This window comes from Folsomia candida, unplaced genomic scaffold (genome assembly GCF_002217175.1).
Source record: "Folsomia candida strain VU population unplaced genomic scaffold, ASM221717v1 Fcan01_Sc013, whole genome shotgun sequence".
NCBI lineage: Eukaryota > Metazoa > Arthropoda > Collembola > Entomobryomorpha > Isotomidae > Folsomia > Folsomia candida.
The window spans coordinates 3,662,890-3,680,107 of record NW_019091205.1 but is presented as its reverse complement, the minus strand read 5'-3'; the positions used below and the strand labels follow the sequence as shown (position 1 = coordinate 3,680,107).

Here is a 17,218-nt window from a genome sequence, read left to right as displayed (position 1 = left end):
CTTCAGAAGTTAAATTTTGATTATGCTTTGAATTTTATGATGGTAATAAATGGATTGTGAACTAATTAGTGTGGGGACTAATCAGCGTCCCCGACCGGAACTCCCGGTCACTAATTGTAAGCCATCCTACTGATTTCAACAACTTTTAATATTTATTATCTTGCTTAAATATTTTTCGTACATATGCATATTCAACGCTAGAATAATTGAATAAGGTATTAATAAACCGTTACAACGCATGTAACCAAGGGGTGAAAGGAGTGTCATACGTCAATGAGAATATCAAATTGTTCGAAAATTTGTTAAGATTGACACTTCTGACGTGTTTTCGACTTTTGTGTCTCATTTGTGTCAAATTTAACAGTTGATAACCCTTATGTGACCTTTATATGACCTCTGAGGTCAAAATGGAGGTCACCATTGAATTCGGGGTTAAATTTCAGTTGAAATTGAAATAGATATGTCCTATGACCTTTACATGACCTCTGAGGTCAAAATGGAGGTCACCATTGAATTTGACATTGAAAAATAGTTAAAAATGATGTGTCACATGCCAAAACTGACAAGTGAAACTTTTTCGTCACTTTTCGTCACCGTGACGATGTCATCGTCACAGGTGACGTCCAAACACAAAATGAGATGAATTTTCGAATTCCTCATTGAAAAATAGTTAAAAATGATGTGTCACATGTCAAAACTGACAAGTGACACTTTTTCGTCACTTTTCGTCACCGTGACGATGTCATCGTCACAGTGACGTCCAAACACAAAATGAGATGAATTTTCGAATTCCTCATTGAAAAATAGTTAAAAATGATGTGTCACATGTCAAAACTGACACGTGACACTTTTTCGTCACTTTTCGTCACTGTGACGACGTCATCGTCACAGGTGACGTCCAACCGCAAAATGACCTGAATTTTCGAATTCCTCATTGAAAAATAGTTAAAAATGATGTGTCACATGTCAAAACTGACAAGTGACACTTTTTCGTCACTTTTCGTCACCGTGACGATGTCATCGTCACAGGTCACGTCCAACCGCAAAATGACAGGAATTTTCGAATTCCTCATTGAAAAATAGTTAAAAATGATGTGGCACATGTCAAAACTGACAAGTGACACTTTTTCGTCACTTTTCGTCACTGTGACGATGTCATCGTCACTGTGACGATGTCATCGTCACAGGTGACGTCCAACCGCAAAATGACATGAATTTTCGAATTCCTCATTGAAAAATAGTTAAAAATGATGTGTCACATATCAAAACTGACAAGTGACACTTTGTCGTCACTTTTCGTCACTGTGACGATGTCATCGTCACAGGTGACGTCCAACCGCAAAATGACATGAATTTTCGAATTCCTCATTGAAAAATAGTTAAAAATGATGTGTCACATGTCAAAACTGACAAGTGACACTTTTTCGTCACTTTTCGTCACTGTGACGATGTCATCGTCACAGGTGACGTCCAACCGCAAAATGACATGAATTTACGAATTCCTCATTGAAAAATAGTTAAAAATGATGTGTCACATGTCAAAACTGACAAGTGACACTTTTTCGTCCCTTTTCGTCACCGTGACGATGACATCGTCACAGTGACGTCCAAACACAAAATGACCTGAATTTTCGAATTCCTCATTGAAAATTAGTTAAAAATGATGTGTCACATGCCAAAACTGACAAGTGACACTTTTTCGTCACTTATCGTCACCTTGACGACGTCATCGTCACAGGTGACGTCCAACCGCAAAATGACCTGAATTTTCGAATTCCTCATTGAAAAATAGTTAAAAATGATGTTTCACATGTCAAAACTGACACGTGACACTTTTTCGTCACTTTTCGTCACTGTGACGACGGCATCGTCACAGGGGACGATGTCACAGTGTCCATCTTCGAACTCGTCCTGTCCATTGACGTTAGGAGTTTACGTTTAAAATTTCAAGTGTCTATGTCTTTTCGGTCAAAAGTTATCGGAGCTACGGACAGACAGACGGACGGACAGACAGACGGACGGACGGACGGACGGACGGACAGACAGACGGACATAACGATCTTATAAAGGGCTTTCACCCCTTAATAAATGTATGAAAGTAAACTACTTTATAATAGAATATTTTTCTAAGCGTGCTGAACTAAGTATGAAGACTAAGCGTGAAAACCTACATACAATAAAAAATGTGAAGTATTTGCTGGTTCGCCGATCATATAAGCCGGCTTCATAACACCTAAATAATTAGCATTAGACCTTCAATATATTTTACCCAGTAGTACAAACGGCTGTAACAAATAGTTCCTAACTTATGTAGCCGACTTCTCTGGGATCGACCATCCGAACATCGCTTAATTGTATCGGTCTTAATTTGTTATATTCCACTCTAACTTTTACATATCCTACAATCAATTCCCAAATAAAAATAACAGTAGCCACCGCAATCGCGACGGAACATAACGCTAGCACGTACCACAAAGCCCCGACAGCCTTCTCGTCGTTATTTTCATTCCCAATTTCATGAAACGTTGTCACCTCCTTATGGTTCGAATTCAATTTCGCAATAAATCTCGAATATATTTCTCCCCCTAATTGTTTTATAAATTGCATCTTTTTATTTGCTTTGTCAAGGAAATTGAACTGAACTAGTATACTAGTCTCAGCAAAATTCCGCAGAAACCCTTGAATTTTTTTAGATATAAAGTTTCGACGACCAAATGTCAGTAAGCATACACGAAATGAGGCATCCGGGTTATTCTGGATGATCAACCTTTTACCGAGAATACGTAATGAATGGACGTACAGCTCCAGTTCTTGGGGCGGATCCATAATTGCAAACGTACCTATGGTTGATATCCATCTAGAGGTTCTATTTGACCTAATTTTTAACGATTTCGACATATTTTTAACCATTGATATGTCTTTATCACCACCATGAATGTATTCCATGTTAGCATTCATCTGATTTAGGAATTTGTTGACATCTGGGCCGAAATTCTTCCTCAAAACTTCTGGAATTAAGGAGGTTTTTAAGAACGAGGTTGACTCTGTCATGTTAGAAATTTTGGAGGATCTATGAATTTGACTAGTTGTAATAATTGTCATATTTGATGCAACAAGTTGCACCGCCGTCTTTGGAACATCGGGAGGATACAAGACGGTCAAATCGGAATAGAGAGTACCTTGATAGAGATTCTCCATGAGAAGGTAGCACACGAAGAACCAAATTGCTAAAAGAGGGCGTGCGACTTGCTTGTTCTTAACCTTTTTGATAATCTCGTCAGCAATAGCTTGTCCAAAAAGGAGCGACTGAATCATAATGAAGTCCTGCACAGATCTTAGCCCACTAAACTTATTGGGTAATCCCCTCCCTTGAAATTGCAGGATTACACAAATTCCTATACATGATGCCAAAGTGGACCACGAGATGGCACTTTCAAACGGGGTAAAGACTCCCCAAATGCTGTTTTCCGCGTGCGGGAATTGGGTAACGATTACGAAATTAATTGCATATAATTCGACGTCGTAAATTAATAGTTGTTCTGATTCTACTTCATCGAGGAATTCATCCCTCAGAAATTTTTCAAAATCTATCTTTCCAATTATACCTTTCATGCGGTTAATATTTTCGAGAGCCACTCCCATTGTAGGAAACAAAGTGAAATTGTAGCGTTCACTTAAAAGGTTTAACGTACAATCGATGGCAGTATCAGTTACGTTAAACTTGGCCAGACTGAAGCCACAAATTGTGCCGGGCTTTTTGTATCTGATCAAAGTTAGCATGACACCACCTTGGAGGTTTTTAGTGTTCACTGTTTCCCACAGAGCTGCGAGATCAAATAGAGAAGAGGCCTTGATTACTGGTATCCAAGTATGAGAAGTACAGACAATTATGATGAATCAAAAAGTGAGCTATAGAAATATGCAAAACCCGTGCCAATTCTAATAACTCTCCTAATGCTATCACTTTTGGAGTCCACAAAGCTCCTCAGCCCGGGTTCTTAGCACCCTTAACTATAGTCGCCCTCGTATTGTGGGTTCGAATGGAAGAGTGACCGATATGCAGAAATGAAGACGAGACAAGCAACGATTTAAGAGGTGAGAAAGAAATGCCGATTAAGAAACGAATACTGGTTTAAGTTTAACGAATGCTTGCCCGGAGAATAAGTAGTGCTCAGCTTGGTTGACGATTGAGTTGAAGGAGAAATGAATAGAATTTAGATAAGAGACTAATTTGAATGAAAATACCTGATTTATCGGACACGGAGTCTAATTTGTACCCAGAACGAAGCTAACCCTATCGAGGCAAGGTAGCCGTGCGGTTGATAAGGCGAGGTAGCCTTACAACACCGTAGATTTGTTGGTATACGTATATAGGGTTGGTTACCTTGTATGGGGTGATTGGGTGTATCACCACCACAGTGCGTGTCGTGTCGTGTCGGGTATGGTAGCCCAGGCTTTTTGTCTCAAGGTCGAAACGCGAGCCCAGAATGTTCCTTGCGTTCGCTGAGTACTCGATTGAAACATGACTCCACAAACGGAGAACTCTTTGCAAGAATAAGTTGTCTAAATTACTGCAAATTACAACTTGAAAAATATAAGTTTGAATAGAGGGATTGTTGGAGAGGATGATGGTGCATCCGGAATTTATAAATGATGAGTGGTTATCGAGATAATTGGGAAAAACCTAATTACTAGAATATGTATGTATTTGGTATTGGGCTAAAGCTATACGTAACCTCTCTGAGCACCACACAATGCACGGCATAAAAATGTCTTTAAGATTTGATAAGTTTACAAACACTAGGATGGCTGGTGAATACTCTGCTGCATAATTTAAGTAGTATTCTCCCATGAGAGGAAATTTCACGAAGATGAAGAGAAAATGTGGATTAGTCGATCTAGTTGCCTGCAATAATTGATGTTTTGGAAGAGTTGGAGGGTGCAGATCATCTTGTTCAGAATTGCTAATCGATATCACCAAATTCATAAATGTGACCTTAGCCCTTCCAGATTTTCCTCCCGGTTTATAAAGTTCTTCATTATGGGTGAAATTATATTTGTATTTTCCGCTTTTGATGTATTTCACTTCAATAGTTAATGGTGTATAGAGATTTTTATTCCGCATTGCGTCAAAGTATTTATCAGCTGGAGAAGTTTTATTATTGCAAGTAAATGTTTGATGAATAAAGTAAATTTCACAGTTTTCAAAAAAGTTGGGAATGCTTAAAAACGGTGTGTTAGGTGGGGAACTAACGGAAAATACGGGGTGGTTCGAAATGAAGAAGTAAAATGACACAAGAAGACGGAAAAGAGGAATCATTGTACATATACAGATTATTTTTTAAATTGCAAACCTGAAATGTAAACAGACTTCAGTACCTGAAATGTTCACTCGCCCTTCTCCAAGTGGGTTATCCTTTCAATTCCTGACGTTCGTCCGGCCGTCCGATAGTTCACTAAAGCTTGCTCATAAATAAATATAATGAATTCTAAAAAATATGTTACCTCTTTACAAAGTAATTGCACTACGAATTCTAAATTAAGTAAAGTATATTATTCCTGGAATAATGTATATTCTTCATTAAGTCGACGTTACTCTGCATTTAATTTATCTTACTCATTTTAGAATTAAGAGTGCATTTACTTATAAAGTGTAAGCTTATTTTTAAAAGTGTATTTACATATGTATCAATTTATGGTTTAAATTGTGTCCTCAAATGCTTCGTGACAGCGAAGCCATAATAACAAGTTTTTAATACAAGACGTATGTATGTCGATGTAAAATATTTACTGGGATATAGGTGGAAAAAGAATACGTAGAAGTATAATTCGGGAGCAAGGCAATCCTTACATATGTACATATGCAAGAATATACAATATTTATAACCTCCTTGAACACGCGGAGTTTAGGTAACTATTCACCTGCTGATTAGACATTTCGACGGTTAAAGGGCGGAAACTTAAACATAAATGTATATGTATGAGGTTCATATACATATTTATGTATAGCTAAATATAAATTAGGATTTGACTTAACCAAGCACAGCACGCGGGATGGAAAACCAATCAGTAAAGTTAAACAGTTCGTGAATACACTTTGCGTGCAAGATGTAAACACTAAAGTATTTATGTAGTAATAAATGCAAAGGTATCATAAAGACAGAATTGTTACCGGGAGTATTTAACGAGAGTATGATTAGCTGTTCTGCGCTTTATATTTACGCAGTCCAGGGGCAGTCCAAGGGCAACGATGTGGTTGCCCAAACCATCAGAGACAGTGTCTATACATGATATAAATGTTCCGGTGCACTCTTAGAAAATTGGTATTAAATCATTACCGACCGGAGTACATATGTGACTCTACCGGCAGTGGTATTAGCGAGAATTACCGTTCGGTAATGTTGTGATAATGAAAAATTTACCACTCTGGAACAATTTATTTACTACTAATCTGGTATAAATTATTACCAAATGAATACCAACATAGAGTATCTACATACATATGTGACTCTACCAAATTTTTAACAGTGTGGGTACTTGGTGTTGGCGTTTTCAAAAGCTTATCGGTACATGGAAGTCAAATTTCTAAGTGTGACACATTATTTTATTCATAAAAATGCAATTTAAATTTTACAAAGTTAATGCGTCCTACGAGTTTATACCAGTAACACTTTATGTACATATTCTAGGTATATTTATGTTAAAGTATCCAATGTTATGATAAAGTATCCCTTTGATTTCTTTGTCAGTAAAATCTTTCTCGAATTGATGACAGCCTCTTTCACGCCTCATTATACCATGTTTTAATCGAGGCTCTGAAATCGTGCATGCCCTCAAGATTGGATAAGACGTGTCGACAACTAAATTCAACCTTTTTCAGGGCAGGAAACCTTGTGCATAAATTCCCACTCTGTAACAAAAGTTAATCATTTCATTCTATATTAAATATATTGCAGTTTGCCAGGAACTCTGGCTTTTGTAACCCCGTTGTTACACTGAGGGTATTAATCACGACCCCGCATTCTTACCCAGGTTAGCAAAAAAAAATTGTAAGCTGGCAAACAAAAATTGGTTCTGAAATTTCTTTGAGAATTTGCTACTAGCATCCCCATATTTAAATGATTGGAATTTTCTTTTGAAAATTATTTTGCGATGCGAACCGGTAATGAACACGCCGTGTTTTCACATTAAAAAAAGCGCAATGAGGAATTTCAACTTTGTACGTAACATGATGCCCTTGTTCGTCATAGGTTGCAAGAAATTTATGATCCAAAAATGAGAATATTTCTAAAATTGTACTATTTACGAACCTCGATTGCTCCATTCAGTTCAAAAATGTCAACGTCATGAGCTCCAATCCCAACAAAGGTCAAGCTTGTGTCGTAGTAAAGTTCCCGTAATTTTGGGAACTTTAAATTTGAGTCAAATTTGCGCAACCCCGACATAACTTTCGCTCTCATCAGTTTCAAATGAAGAAACTCCAGGGTTGGGGCATGTTTTGCAAGGGCTTCTTCCAAAGCGGATATTGTACTTTGGCACATATTAAATGTCTCACTTCCAAAATCTGTTATCATTCGAATTGTTAATCGTTTCAATCGAGACAGTTCAGAAATGGCGTGTACTTCCTAAATTATATTTTGTTTAATTTAGCAAAAATGTAAGTTTCCTAAAATATTTACCTAAGTTTCCAATGTCAAATCGCTTACGTCAAAATTAATCTTAACGGTTACATCAATTTCTTCCAGATTTCTGAATTCTTCCCCGTTTTCAATAATGGCTTGAACAACTTTATTCAGCTTGATGTATGTTGCGTCCTCAATAATGAGCTTTTTCACATTTTCAAAATTTGATAAAGCCTTTGCAAAACTTTCCAGGCTAAGTCGTAACGTGGTACACCGCAGCTTAGGGAGATTGATTGTATTTCCTAAAAAATAGAGCTTATTTATTTGTGTGTTCTGTGAATTCTAACAATGCGATGGTGTGAAGTGTAACCCTCCGATTTGGCTGAAATTTTGAAATTAGGTGGTCCAAGTCAATACAACCTACGTTTCTTCAGCCAGTTTGTGCGATGGTTGGAGTTTCTCAAAATATTTGAGGTCAAAGTTGAAAAAACGGCCGACTTTTTTCAGGCGCAGTGAGAAAACTCCACTTCCATTCTCTTCCCCTCGCATTGATTTTATTCAGGTTTCTCACTCACACATACGCCTTCATACACAAGCATAAGTAGTGATGCAAAATAACAAAAATAAAACATTATTATTACCGCTTAAATAGGAATTAACAGGCCTTATACTCGCGAAATTTAATTCATAATTGAATAAGTGAGCTTTTTACTTCTTTGTATTAAAAATTCAGACAAACATTAATTTATAAATTCATCAACGGGAAATAAACATGGAAAAACTTACTTTCCATTTCGAAAGCGTTGGTTATTCTGATTTCCAATTCATTTGAAAACAAAGACCAAGACGCATGTGCAATGAATAATTAATGTTTTTCTATCATAAATTAAATTAACATTGATGAAATCTATAATTTTTCGGAGTTAAAATCAATGCGAGGGGAAGAGAATGGAAGTGGAGTTTTCTCACTCCGCCTGAAAAAAGTTAGCCGTTTTTTCAACTTTGACCTCAAATATTTTGAGTAACTCCAACCATCGCACAAACTGGCTGAAGAAACGTTAGTTGTAATGACATGGACCACCTAATTTCAAAATTTCAGCCAAATCGGAGGGTTACACTTCACACCATCGCATTGTAAGTGTTAGGAGCAGCCCAGTAAACTCAGAGTATAGTTATGGGGATTATTCAAAAATTTCTTGCATTTTCTACACTAGTGCAAGATAATTACGCTTGAAAACAACAATTTCTTGCAGTAATATCTTGCAGGTGTTTCCTTTTCTCTGCAAACACTACATACCAACTTATACATACATTTTTAGAATTACCATTTTTTATTTACACTCAAAATAATCTGGTGTCAATCCTGCGCGGTGAAGTCACATATAGACACCGCGCGGTGTTAATTGCCCGCATCAACACCGCGTGGTGTCTATATGTGACAACACCGCACTGGATTGACACCAGATTATTTTGAGTGTAGTTACTTACGCATTACGTAATGTTTTGGTTCAATTTCGACATGTGGGAATGAATTACATGCTTCAATAATTGAAGTTAACAAATCCCTTGGAAGGTTGGCATTATCCATAGTCATGAGCATCGTCAAGGAATAAGTTAGTGATCCATTAGTGCGCCACAGATTCCGCAAAATTTGCTCCAAACCTGGGAATAAAACGTATGTAAGTTGGTAAAAAGTATGTATGTCCACCACTCAAAAGGTTACGTAAGGAGGAGACGCACGAGTCCAATTTCGTATATCGTTTCACATTTTTTATGTACATTGTAGTGCAAGAAATTTCAAGACATTTATAGTATTAGAAATGTAAGTTATGGCTGCCAAATAGCGATTGACCTTACATATGTACATACTACCCTTAATTAGATTTTTTGTATTTCTTACATTTCTTAAGCAAAAGTGGAAAGAAATTATATGTACTTTCAGAACAACTAAATATTTCCTGCATTTATTTCATGGGCTTTTTCAGACACTTTAAAATACACATGTTAAATTGTTAATATATCACACCTGTTAAACAAATTATTGTTCAAAAGTCAGTCATCTCGATTTTTGATTGAAGATTTTCAATCACATTCAGTCATTTTAGTTCAAATTCATTTCATTTAACTTCATCGGACTTCAATTCTTACTTCGCCCCATGTATTTAGCACATGATGAAAAATGATAGAAGTGAAAAATCCTTTAATTCATTCAGTCATTCATCTGAAATGACGGAGCCCTTCAGTCATTTTGATTCAAATGACAGGAAATTCATTTTCATTCACTATTGGTGAATGAACGTCAACAGGTATGGTTTGCATACATACATACACTCTAAGAAATCCAGTATTCAAAATAGAGGGTAGGGGTGGAATGATAAATGCCCAATCTAAGACTGATGGAGGCGTATGTAGTTTCTCAGAATTCTTAATTTCTGTAAAAGTTCAAATATGCGTGGAAAAAGAGCATGTATGCACGTATGTACGTATGCAGCTACAATTCATTCCACCAGTTAAAGAGTATCGAAATATGAAATTTGGTCTTACAGTTATACGCTTGTTCCATATCTTCTGGCGTGACAGAGGTCCAGCTCCATCCTGGGATCAATTCAGCCGCGGAGATGTATGCTTCCAATTTAAAATTTCTGAACGATCCGAGCCAATCGTGCATCAAGATTTTGATATGATCCGCCGATTCCAGCTTGTACAGCATTTTTTCCATCCCTAACTGCACATGCGGACTTTCCGAACTGGGCTCTAGGCTGATGGCCACCTTTAAATTATACACCATTAGAAAACTGGTATTAAATCGTTACGACTCTACTGGCACTGGTAATAACGGGCGTTGCTGCAAAGTAATAAAGTATACTTTAAAGATATCACCGATTTGGTGATATTCCCCATTGTTATTGTTTATTCCCCAATTGTACGTGTATCGGCACAGAGTGTATTTTAACTTGATCCCATTTTTAACGGTCATACGACAAATATGTAACCGACATTTATGTAACGACATGAATGTTTAATAATGCGACATAATATTTAATGCTGTAGTAAGAAGCATTACCGTTTAGTAAGATTGCGATAGTTACAAATTTACCATTCAGAAATAAACTACCTCTATTCGGCTAGGAAGTTACTACCCAATCAATACCTGTACGGAGTATTTACCGGACATTTTATTTAACTGTACGTACAAAATGATTGCATACCTGACTAATTTCCGCAAATCTTTTCTCTGCGGCCCTGCGACACTTCTGGTTGACGCGACGGACCGTTTTTATCGTGCTCAGATTACAGAATGAAAATACGTTTTGCAACAACTATAAAATTACGATAATACATTTTGAAAGTGAATTGCAACACATTTAATCTGAAATATGAAGTAGTCAGTATTTATGCAGTACCAATTCGTTGTCGAAAACTTTGTCGAAAACTGGGTCGTGGTAAGGATAGCCAAAAATTAGTTGGACCAACTTGCTTACACATATCCCCATGTTTACCTTTATTAATTTTATTATCCCTTCACCATGTAAATACAATTTCCAATTAAGAAATAAATACTAAATAGTATTGCATGAAAATAAAAACCAGCTTGCACACTTTATATATTTAATTACGTCTTATTAAAGTATATAAATAAATGTACGTATAGCGTACCTGAAACTTCACTGCACTCTTAGAAATCCAGCAGGAAAATAGTACCAAGCAGTATTCATATATGACTCTGCCAAAGTGGTATTTATAAGTAAGTAAATAATAGCTCGATTTTAAAGTTTTCCCATTTCAGTAGCAAATTTTCTCTTATTGGAATAATTTTAATACCAAGCGGTAGCAAACTTAATACAGTTGACAGATTGACAGACAGTTTGGCGAAACCTGATTTGGCGAAAATAAATTTTCGCCAAAGTGATAAAAAAATTATGATGAAAGTCCCGGATGGCGAAATTTTTGTAACATATGGCGAAAATTAAAAACTCGTAAAAGCACATTTGGCGAAATATAAATTTCGCATTTATTCATGTCAAGCGCCTTAAAATTAACTGCATTGCATATTTAGACTATTTGATAATTCAAATTCCAGAAAATTAGAACTTATAGGTGGGGCAGCTTCTGGCAAGTTTGGATAACCAAGTTACAAATTTTTCATGATTAGCTCGAGTCCTATACTTATTCATTGCGAAAAAAGTGATCCAATCTCTTATATTTTTTTCTTTGTAAGTTGGGTAGTTGACCGTTATCAATTTTATAAAGAATATTCTCAATAGCATTTTGCTCGCGCTGCAAATAATACATACATTTCCAGATGGGTGGTTTAAGTTTCAAGGAACACAATCGCAGTGGCCTCAAAGTTTAATATAGTTTGGGAAGGATTATAGTTTTTGACATGGTGTTTTATAAACTCAAATAAAATTTGATAACATTCGCTTGTTTTCCTGGGGAGAAGAGCAGACACCATTGATAACGTGCTCATCCAAATACATTAAGGTATGAAAATAAAGAAAATATGTAAATTATTGTCGTATTATCTTTATGATTTAACATAAATACTCACAAAATCTTCATTTTCGCCAAATGTGGCATTTTTTTCGCCAAAAGGTACTTTGAAACCCTTGTTCTAAAAATGCCGTAAAGTGGGTGAAATTTTTTTTCGTCAAACGGGATTTTTTTGGCGAATTTTTTTCGCCAAAAGGGTTTTCGCGAAACTGTCCGACTTCCATTTAAGCCTGTATGTAATTAATTTTCCGCGAATTTTGAATCCCACAGCGTAAGGCGTATGCTCCTTGTTATATGTATGTACAAAAATGGCATCATGCTCCTACATATATATCATGCCGAATACAGTGATACTTCTATCATAGGAATGAATCACATTCTTTACGCACTGTCCCGCAGCAGGCTTCAATCCTATGCATATATGATTTGTCAAGTGTTTATTTCGTAGTCAACAATTTATTTAATCTTCGTCTTCTAAATATGAATACTGAATACACACTTGAAATACTTATTGGGTACGCAGTAATTGCTTAATTCTTTAGTCGAATTTGTCATCACTAAATAAATTGCAGGTAATAATATCTATTTATGGGTAATTTATTTATTAAGTAGATTGGAATTACCACTACTGTTTTATGCAGTGACCAACATTCCTACTTATATAGGTAAAAATATACTTCTCTTTTGTATGTAATCAATTCTGGCTAGCGAGATATATGTAAATGTATGAATTATCCGATTGAGGAGTTACTACCGATATAAAAAAACTCTTACATAATAGTTTTTACCATGATTAATCATTCCCTGAAATTAAGAGTCTGAATATCTACTTATAATATCGTACTGCTAAATATGTAAGTGTGGAATGAGTCACCCCTTCGTTTAAATAAATAATACATATACATATGCATGCATTATGTCTTCGCAAGTGCGACATACATACATACAAAAATTATTTTTGATTGCACAAGTAATAGAGAAATAATTTTATCCAATTATTAAACCGCGTGAATATATTTTGAATGAAGACATATTTTGAATAGGTATGAAGTAACGATTCAATCCACTAAATAAATGAAGTCACAAATAAGTATTTATTGTTGTATGCATTCATCATTCTTATAATTAGTTATCCAATTGTTGGAAGAAGCCCGCCAAGGAGAGGGGGACATTTAAGGGCAGAATTCAAAGTCGAGTGTCCAATTGAAAGGGTATTTGCGCAAAGGATTTGTTGCAGGTTGAGGGCACCGTTATAATTCGCCAGGGCCGTAATGCTCCCCAAATTGATCGGGATATTTGGTTCGTTCGGATTAACGCAGACGTTATAGTTGAATTGGGGACTAAACTTTTGGCAGTGTGTTCCAGCAGCGCAGTCGCTGTCTTCAGCGCAGACGCAATTATCCAGCAGGGCACAGTGTGTCGTGGCGGGGTCGATATCAGCGTCCGAGCTTGTTTCGAGCAATCGGCGGCCGAAATTGTTCAGAAATATTCCGTTAGGGTCGTATTTTTCCATGACGGAGATGAAACTGCTTCTCGCGGCGGGATTCAGCTTAAGGTCCAACATTTCCGAGGAGTGATAAAAAGGACCACTTTTTCCCCAGTGGGATCCCCCTCGGTATTTGTAGGCCTGGTTGAAATCGAATAACAAATTTGTAATTTAGCGTGATTTGCTAGTTTGTACCTTTTGGTTGGATAATTTTCGCATAAAATGTTTTTATTCTGCAACGTTAATCCCTAATCTGTGGTGCCAAATAGGGCGATCACGTGAGTAAGCCTAATAAATATTGATTTTTAGACTACTGTTCATTTTGCAAAAATATTTAGAGAAAAAATTACTCAAATTTATCTAAAAGTTTAAAATCTGCTACTCTGCCAGATAACCTGCCAGATTTTGTGGGCTTTATGTTCTAGTGAGTATATGATATGAATTACTACCTGATTTTTCGCAATTTGGACCCCAAACTTACCAAAGTTTGCAGAATCGCCTGGTACGAAGCCAACCCTGTGCTCGTATCATTATACGAATCCCTTCTCCTCATCATATAAAACTCCACGTGGCACGTGTCCCTCCCCAACGACGTACTCATCAGTGTCTCACTCGCCCTAGAAAATCTAAGCAGCACCCCATCAAACGGAAACGCGGCCGTCCTCGTGGCCAAAATCTGGTTCATATCGGCCGCAAAAGCCGTCAAATTCCTGACATCGATATCAATCTCGTTATCCGTGAAGGAATACTGATTCGGCGCGTGGAACCAGGGGCACGCCCAAAATCCCGTCTCCTGACAAATCGGGGCAAACATTACGTCATAAAATCCCGTCGCCGGATTCGACACGGTCAACCCATTCGTCGTGTAAATCGGAGCGAAATCCGGAACGTCCGTGTACATCGAGGCCAACGTGTAAACCTGAAAGACCTGCAATCCTAAGGAGTCATTTAACGTTTGGATGATCTCTAAAGAGGGTACGGCGTATAAATTATGCGTGTCTGACGTTGGGGGAACGTGATCACTCGTCCACGCCTCTCCGGGCGTGGCGGGATCGACAATCGTCCAATTTCCGATGACCAGCTTCCCCAGGGAAGGGTACCAATAGACCGTCGTTTGGTCGGCGGCGCGGACCATGTCGAGGAGTTGTCCGTTAAGTAGGATGTCATCATTGACCACGGTATTGACCGCGGTGACCTTGTATAACGGAACTGTGTAGAGGGTGACGTTAATAATGACCCCGAGTAGACCGAGATGCAGACGAAAAGCGGGTAGATCGGGGGAATCGGACGTAATCTGGCGGACGGTCCCGGTACCGTCGACGATCGTTAGGGCGACGACTTGATCGGATATGGAGGCATTGTAGCGGAGGGTAGATCCATGCGCGCCGGTCCCCATGGCGCCCGCGATGGTGACGTTACCCCAGGCGGGCATGGTTCGTATTGCGCGCCCCTCGAGGGCCATGGCTTGGGTCGCGTCGTATAGATACATGCCCCCGCCGACGGTGACCGTTTGGGTGGCCGCGTCGTAGGAGAATTCTTGAAAAGCGCGCATGTCGATGGGAATCCCGTCCGTGCAGATGATGTCGGTCGCGGAGTGGCGGTGACCGAAGGCTTTGACCGTGGTGTTAAGGGCGGCTGCGGTTAAGATGATGGCTTGGATGTCGGAGGTGGTTTGAGGGTAGAGAATGGGAGAGGTTGGGGAGCACGTGGGACCTTTTTGGTAAGCGGTGTATTGAAGGCCGGTCAGGCTGGGGGGAAGAATTTAGTGGAAAATTTTAATATATCTTTTGCATAATTTTGAAAAAATTTGAACCAATTTGATTGTTGTTCCATTTTGTAAATTTTAACACTATTGAAAATCCAGTATTAAAATAATACCAGTTTGGTGAAAATTTTTACGTTTGGGTATAATTTTATTGGTAATACACGTCAGATACTTACAAGTCAATTGGCGGACCGTACGCATTTTCTAAACTTGCCTCAGTTAATAGAATGGGTTTAGAAGATAGCGCAGCCAGTAAAAATAGCGCCCATCTTGGCGACCGGGTTTCCATCGCTTAAATAAAAAAATAATAATCAAGAAATGGTTTATGAAGTTAATACGAAGATATTTTTGCAACGATTACCGAAAATTTCCAACTTGTGGATTAAATTTTCTCCGTCTTAATCTCGCTGAGATGTGGATCATACGAGGATCAAGTAAGTTCTGGACATTTTTTAAGTTTTTAATATCAGATTAAATGAAGCAATTATTATATAACTAAATTTGTACACGTTACGTAAAGTTGAGTAAGTTTGCAAAATACGATAACGAGCCAGCAAAATGTACATGAGTGAATTTATCACGTCCCGATTATGTGTTTGTAAAGGTTACAAGACAAAGTTCAACGTAATACAAATCTCAGTTTTATTCTCAATGTAATTTTAAAATACGGGGGAAATTTTTTGAGTGTCCTGCACCGATTTGCTTCATTTTAGTCTCAAACAGTGCCAAATTAAATGCAATTAAATAGATTCCTTTTCTAGACTATTTGCAAATTGGTTTTGAAAAGAGTTATAAAACAAAAGGTGTACATAAGCGAAGGTATACAGGGTGGTTTAAATGTCAGGTTACAACGGAAAATTTTGCAATGGGAAAAATTCGTAAAATTCCATTAGTTACGGATTTGGGATTGAGATTTTTCTTAATTTTTATCAAAACTTATGGAAAACTGATGACAAAATTCTTAAAATATTGAATTTGAGATGCAAAATTTAAGTAACTAATGGAGATTTGCAAATTGTTCCCATTGACAAACTTTCCATTGTAACCTGACATTTAAATCACCCTGTCTATGTTAATGGCCATGTTATGCTAGATTTTTGAAGTGCACGGAACTGTGCTTGAATGAATTAATACTAAAAACTGTTTGTTTGCGCAAAAATATTTTGCTTTGTAGTTTTCTGCAACCTCCATTCGAAGATAATGCTGTTCATTGTACCGTAAAGTTCTAAAACATTACATTTGACACAGTTTTATACTGATAAGAAGAAAATCAGAGCTTGACACCAACAAAGGATGCCTCATTAGCAAAACTTTATTTCGTTTACATAAGATTGTAACTCATATTAGAAAATGTATGCAAGATAAATATGTATAAATATATAAAGTTACAATTATACATGCTTACTTATTCCTAAGCCCAATTCATCTCGCAACATATGTATTTAGCTCCCTCGTTTTAAGCTGTGAGATCGGCTTTAAACTAATTTCAGCAAATATGTATTTGCCATGTAAAAAAGGGTCACATGTCACAAAATATGGATACATGTTTGCTTCAGTAATCGTAATATGTAGTAGCATATGTAAGTATGTATGAATGTGTGTATATATTTATGTATATATAGATACAGATAGATACAGTTCATATATTCGATATAAGTACGACACTGGTCACTTTTAACCTTTGAGAATACTCAAAAACGTGAAGATGAGAAGAATCATAGTTGAGCCACTCGACTTGGGGCTGAACATAAACAGTATCGTCAATTTTGATCGTTACATCTTTTCCACACTGGATGCCTCGACCAAGATGTTCCGTACAAATTCATGATACCCATTATGCACGGGCCTTAT

General features: G+C 37.3%; 2 protein-coding genes across 2 annotated transcripts; both read right to left on the bottom strand.

Annotated features, from left to right (window-relative positions):
- Positions 1 to 6,507: 6,507 nt before the first annotated feature.
- On the bottom strand, positions 6,508 to 11,137 carry LOC118437301. Its single transcript, XM_035856238.1, has 7 exons — positions 11,027 to 11,137; positions 10,832 to 10,942; positions 10,167 to 10,392; positions 9,111 to 9,284; positions 7,707 to 7,924; positions 7,311 to 7,625; positions 6,508 to 6,910 (listed from the first exon to the last, which is right to left on the bottom strand). Exons 1-7 carry the CDS (start codon positions 11,114 to 11,116, stop codon positions 6,782 to 6,784), a joined length of 1,263 nt encoding a protein of 420 aa, XP_035712131.1. The 5' UTR covers positions 11,117 to 11,137; the 3' UTR covers positions 6,508 to 6,781.
- A 1,961-nt stretch (positions 11,138 to 13,098) lies between these two features.
- On the bottom strand, positions 13,099 to 15,893 carry LOC110855671 (L-gulonolactone oxidase). Its single transcript, XM_022104081.2, has 4 exons — positions 15,729 to 15,893; positions 15,544 to 15,658; positions 14,084 to 15,350; positions 13,099 to 13,743 (listed from the first exon to the last, which is right to left on the bottom strand). The coding sequence occupies exons 2-4, from the start codon at positions 15,654 to 15,656 to the stop codon at positions 13,246 to 13,248; spliced, it is 1,878 nt and encodes a 625-aa protein (XP_021959773.2). The 5' UTR covers positions 15,657 to 15,658; positions 15,729 to 15,893; the 3' UTR covers positions 13,099 to 13,245.
- Between the last annotated feature and the right edge of the window lie 1,325 nt (positions 15,894 to 17,218).

Excerpts from the sequence above, each read along its gene's own strand:
- LOC118437301 (XM_035856238.1), bottom strand. The coding sequence starts at position 11,116 with ATGGGGATATGTGTAAGCAAGTTGGTCCAACTAATTTTTGGCTATCCT. Across the intron at positions 10,943-11,026 it reads AAGTTTTCGACAACGAATTG|TTGTTGCAAAACGTATTTTC; the intron begins GTACTGCATAAA and ends GTAATTTTATAG. Across the intron at positions 6,911-7,310 it reads AACTGAATGGAGCAATCGAG|AGTGGGAATTTATGCACAAG; the intron begins GTTCGTAAATAG and ends CTTTTGTTACAG.
- LOC110855671 (XM_022104081.2), bottom strand. The coding sequence starts at position 15,656 with ATGGAAACCCGGTCGCCAAGATGGGCGCTATTTTTACTGGCTGCGCTA. Across the intron at positions 15,351-15,543 it reads TACGGTCCGCCAATTGACTT|CCTGACCGGCCTTCAATACA; the intron begins GTAAGTATCTGA and ends TCTTCCCCCCAG. Across the intron at positions 13,744-14,083 it reads AGGCGATTCTGCAAACTTTG|GCCTACAAATACCGAGGGGG; the intron begins GTAAGTTTGGGG and ends GATTTCAACCAG.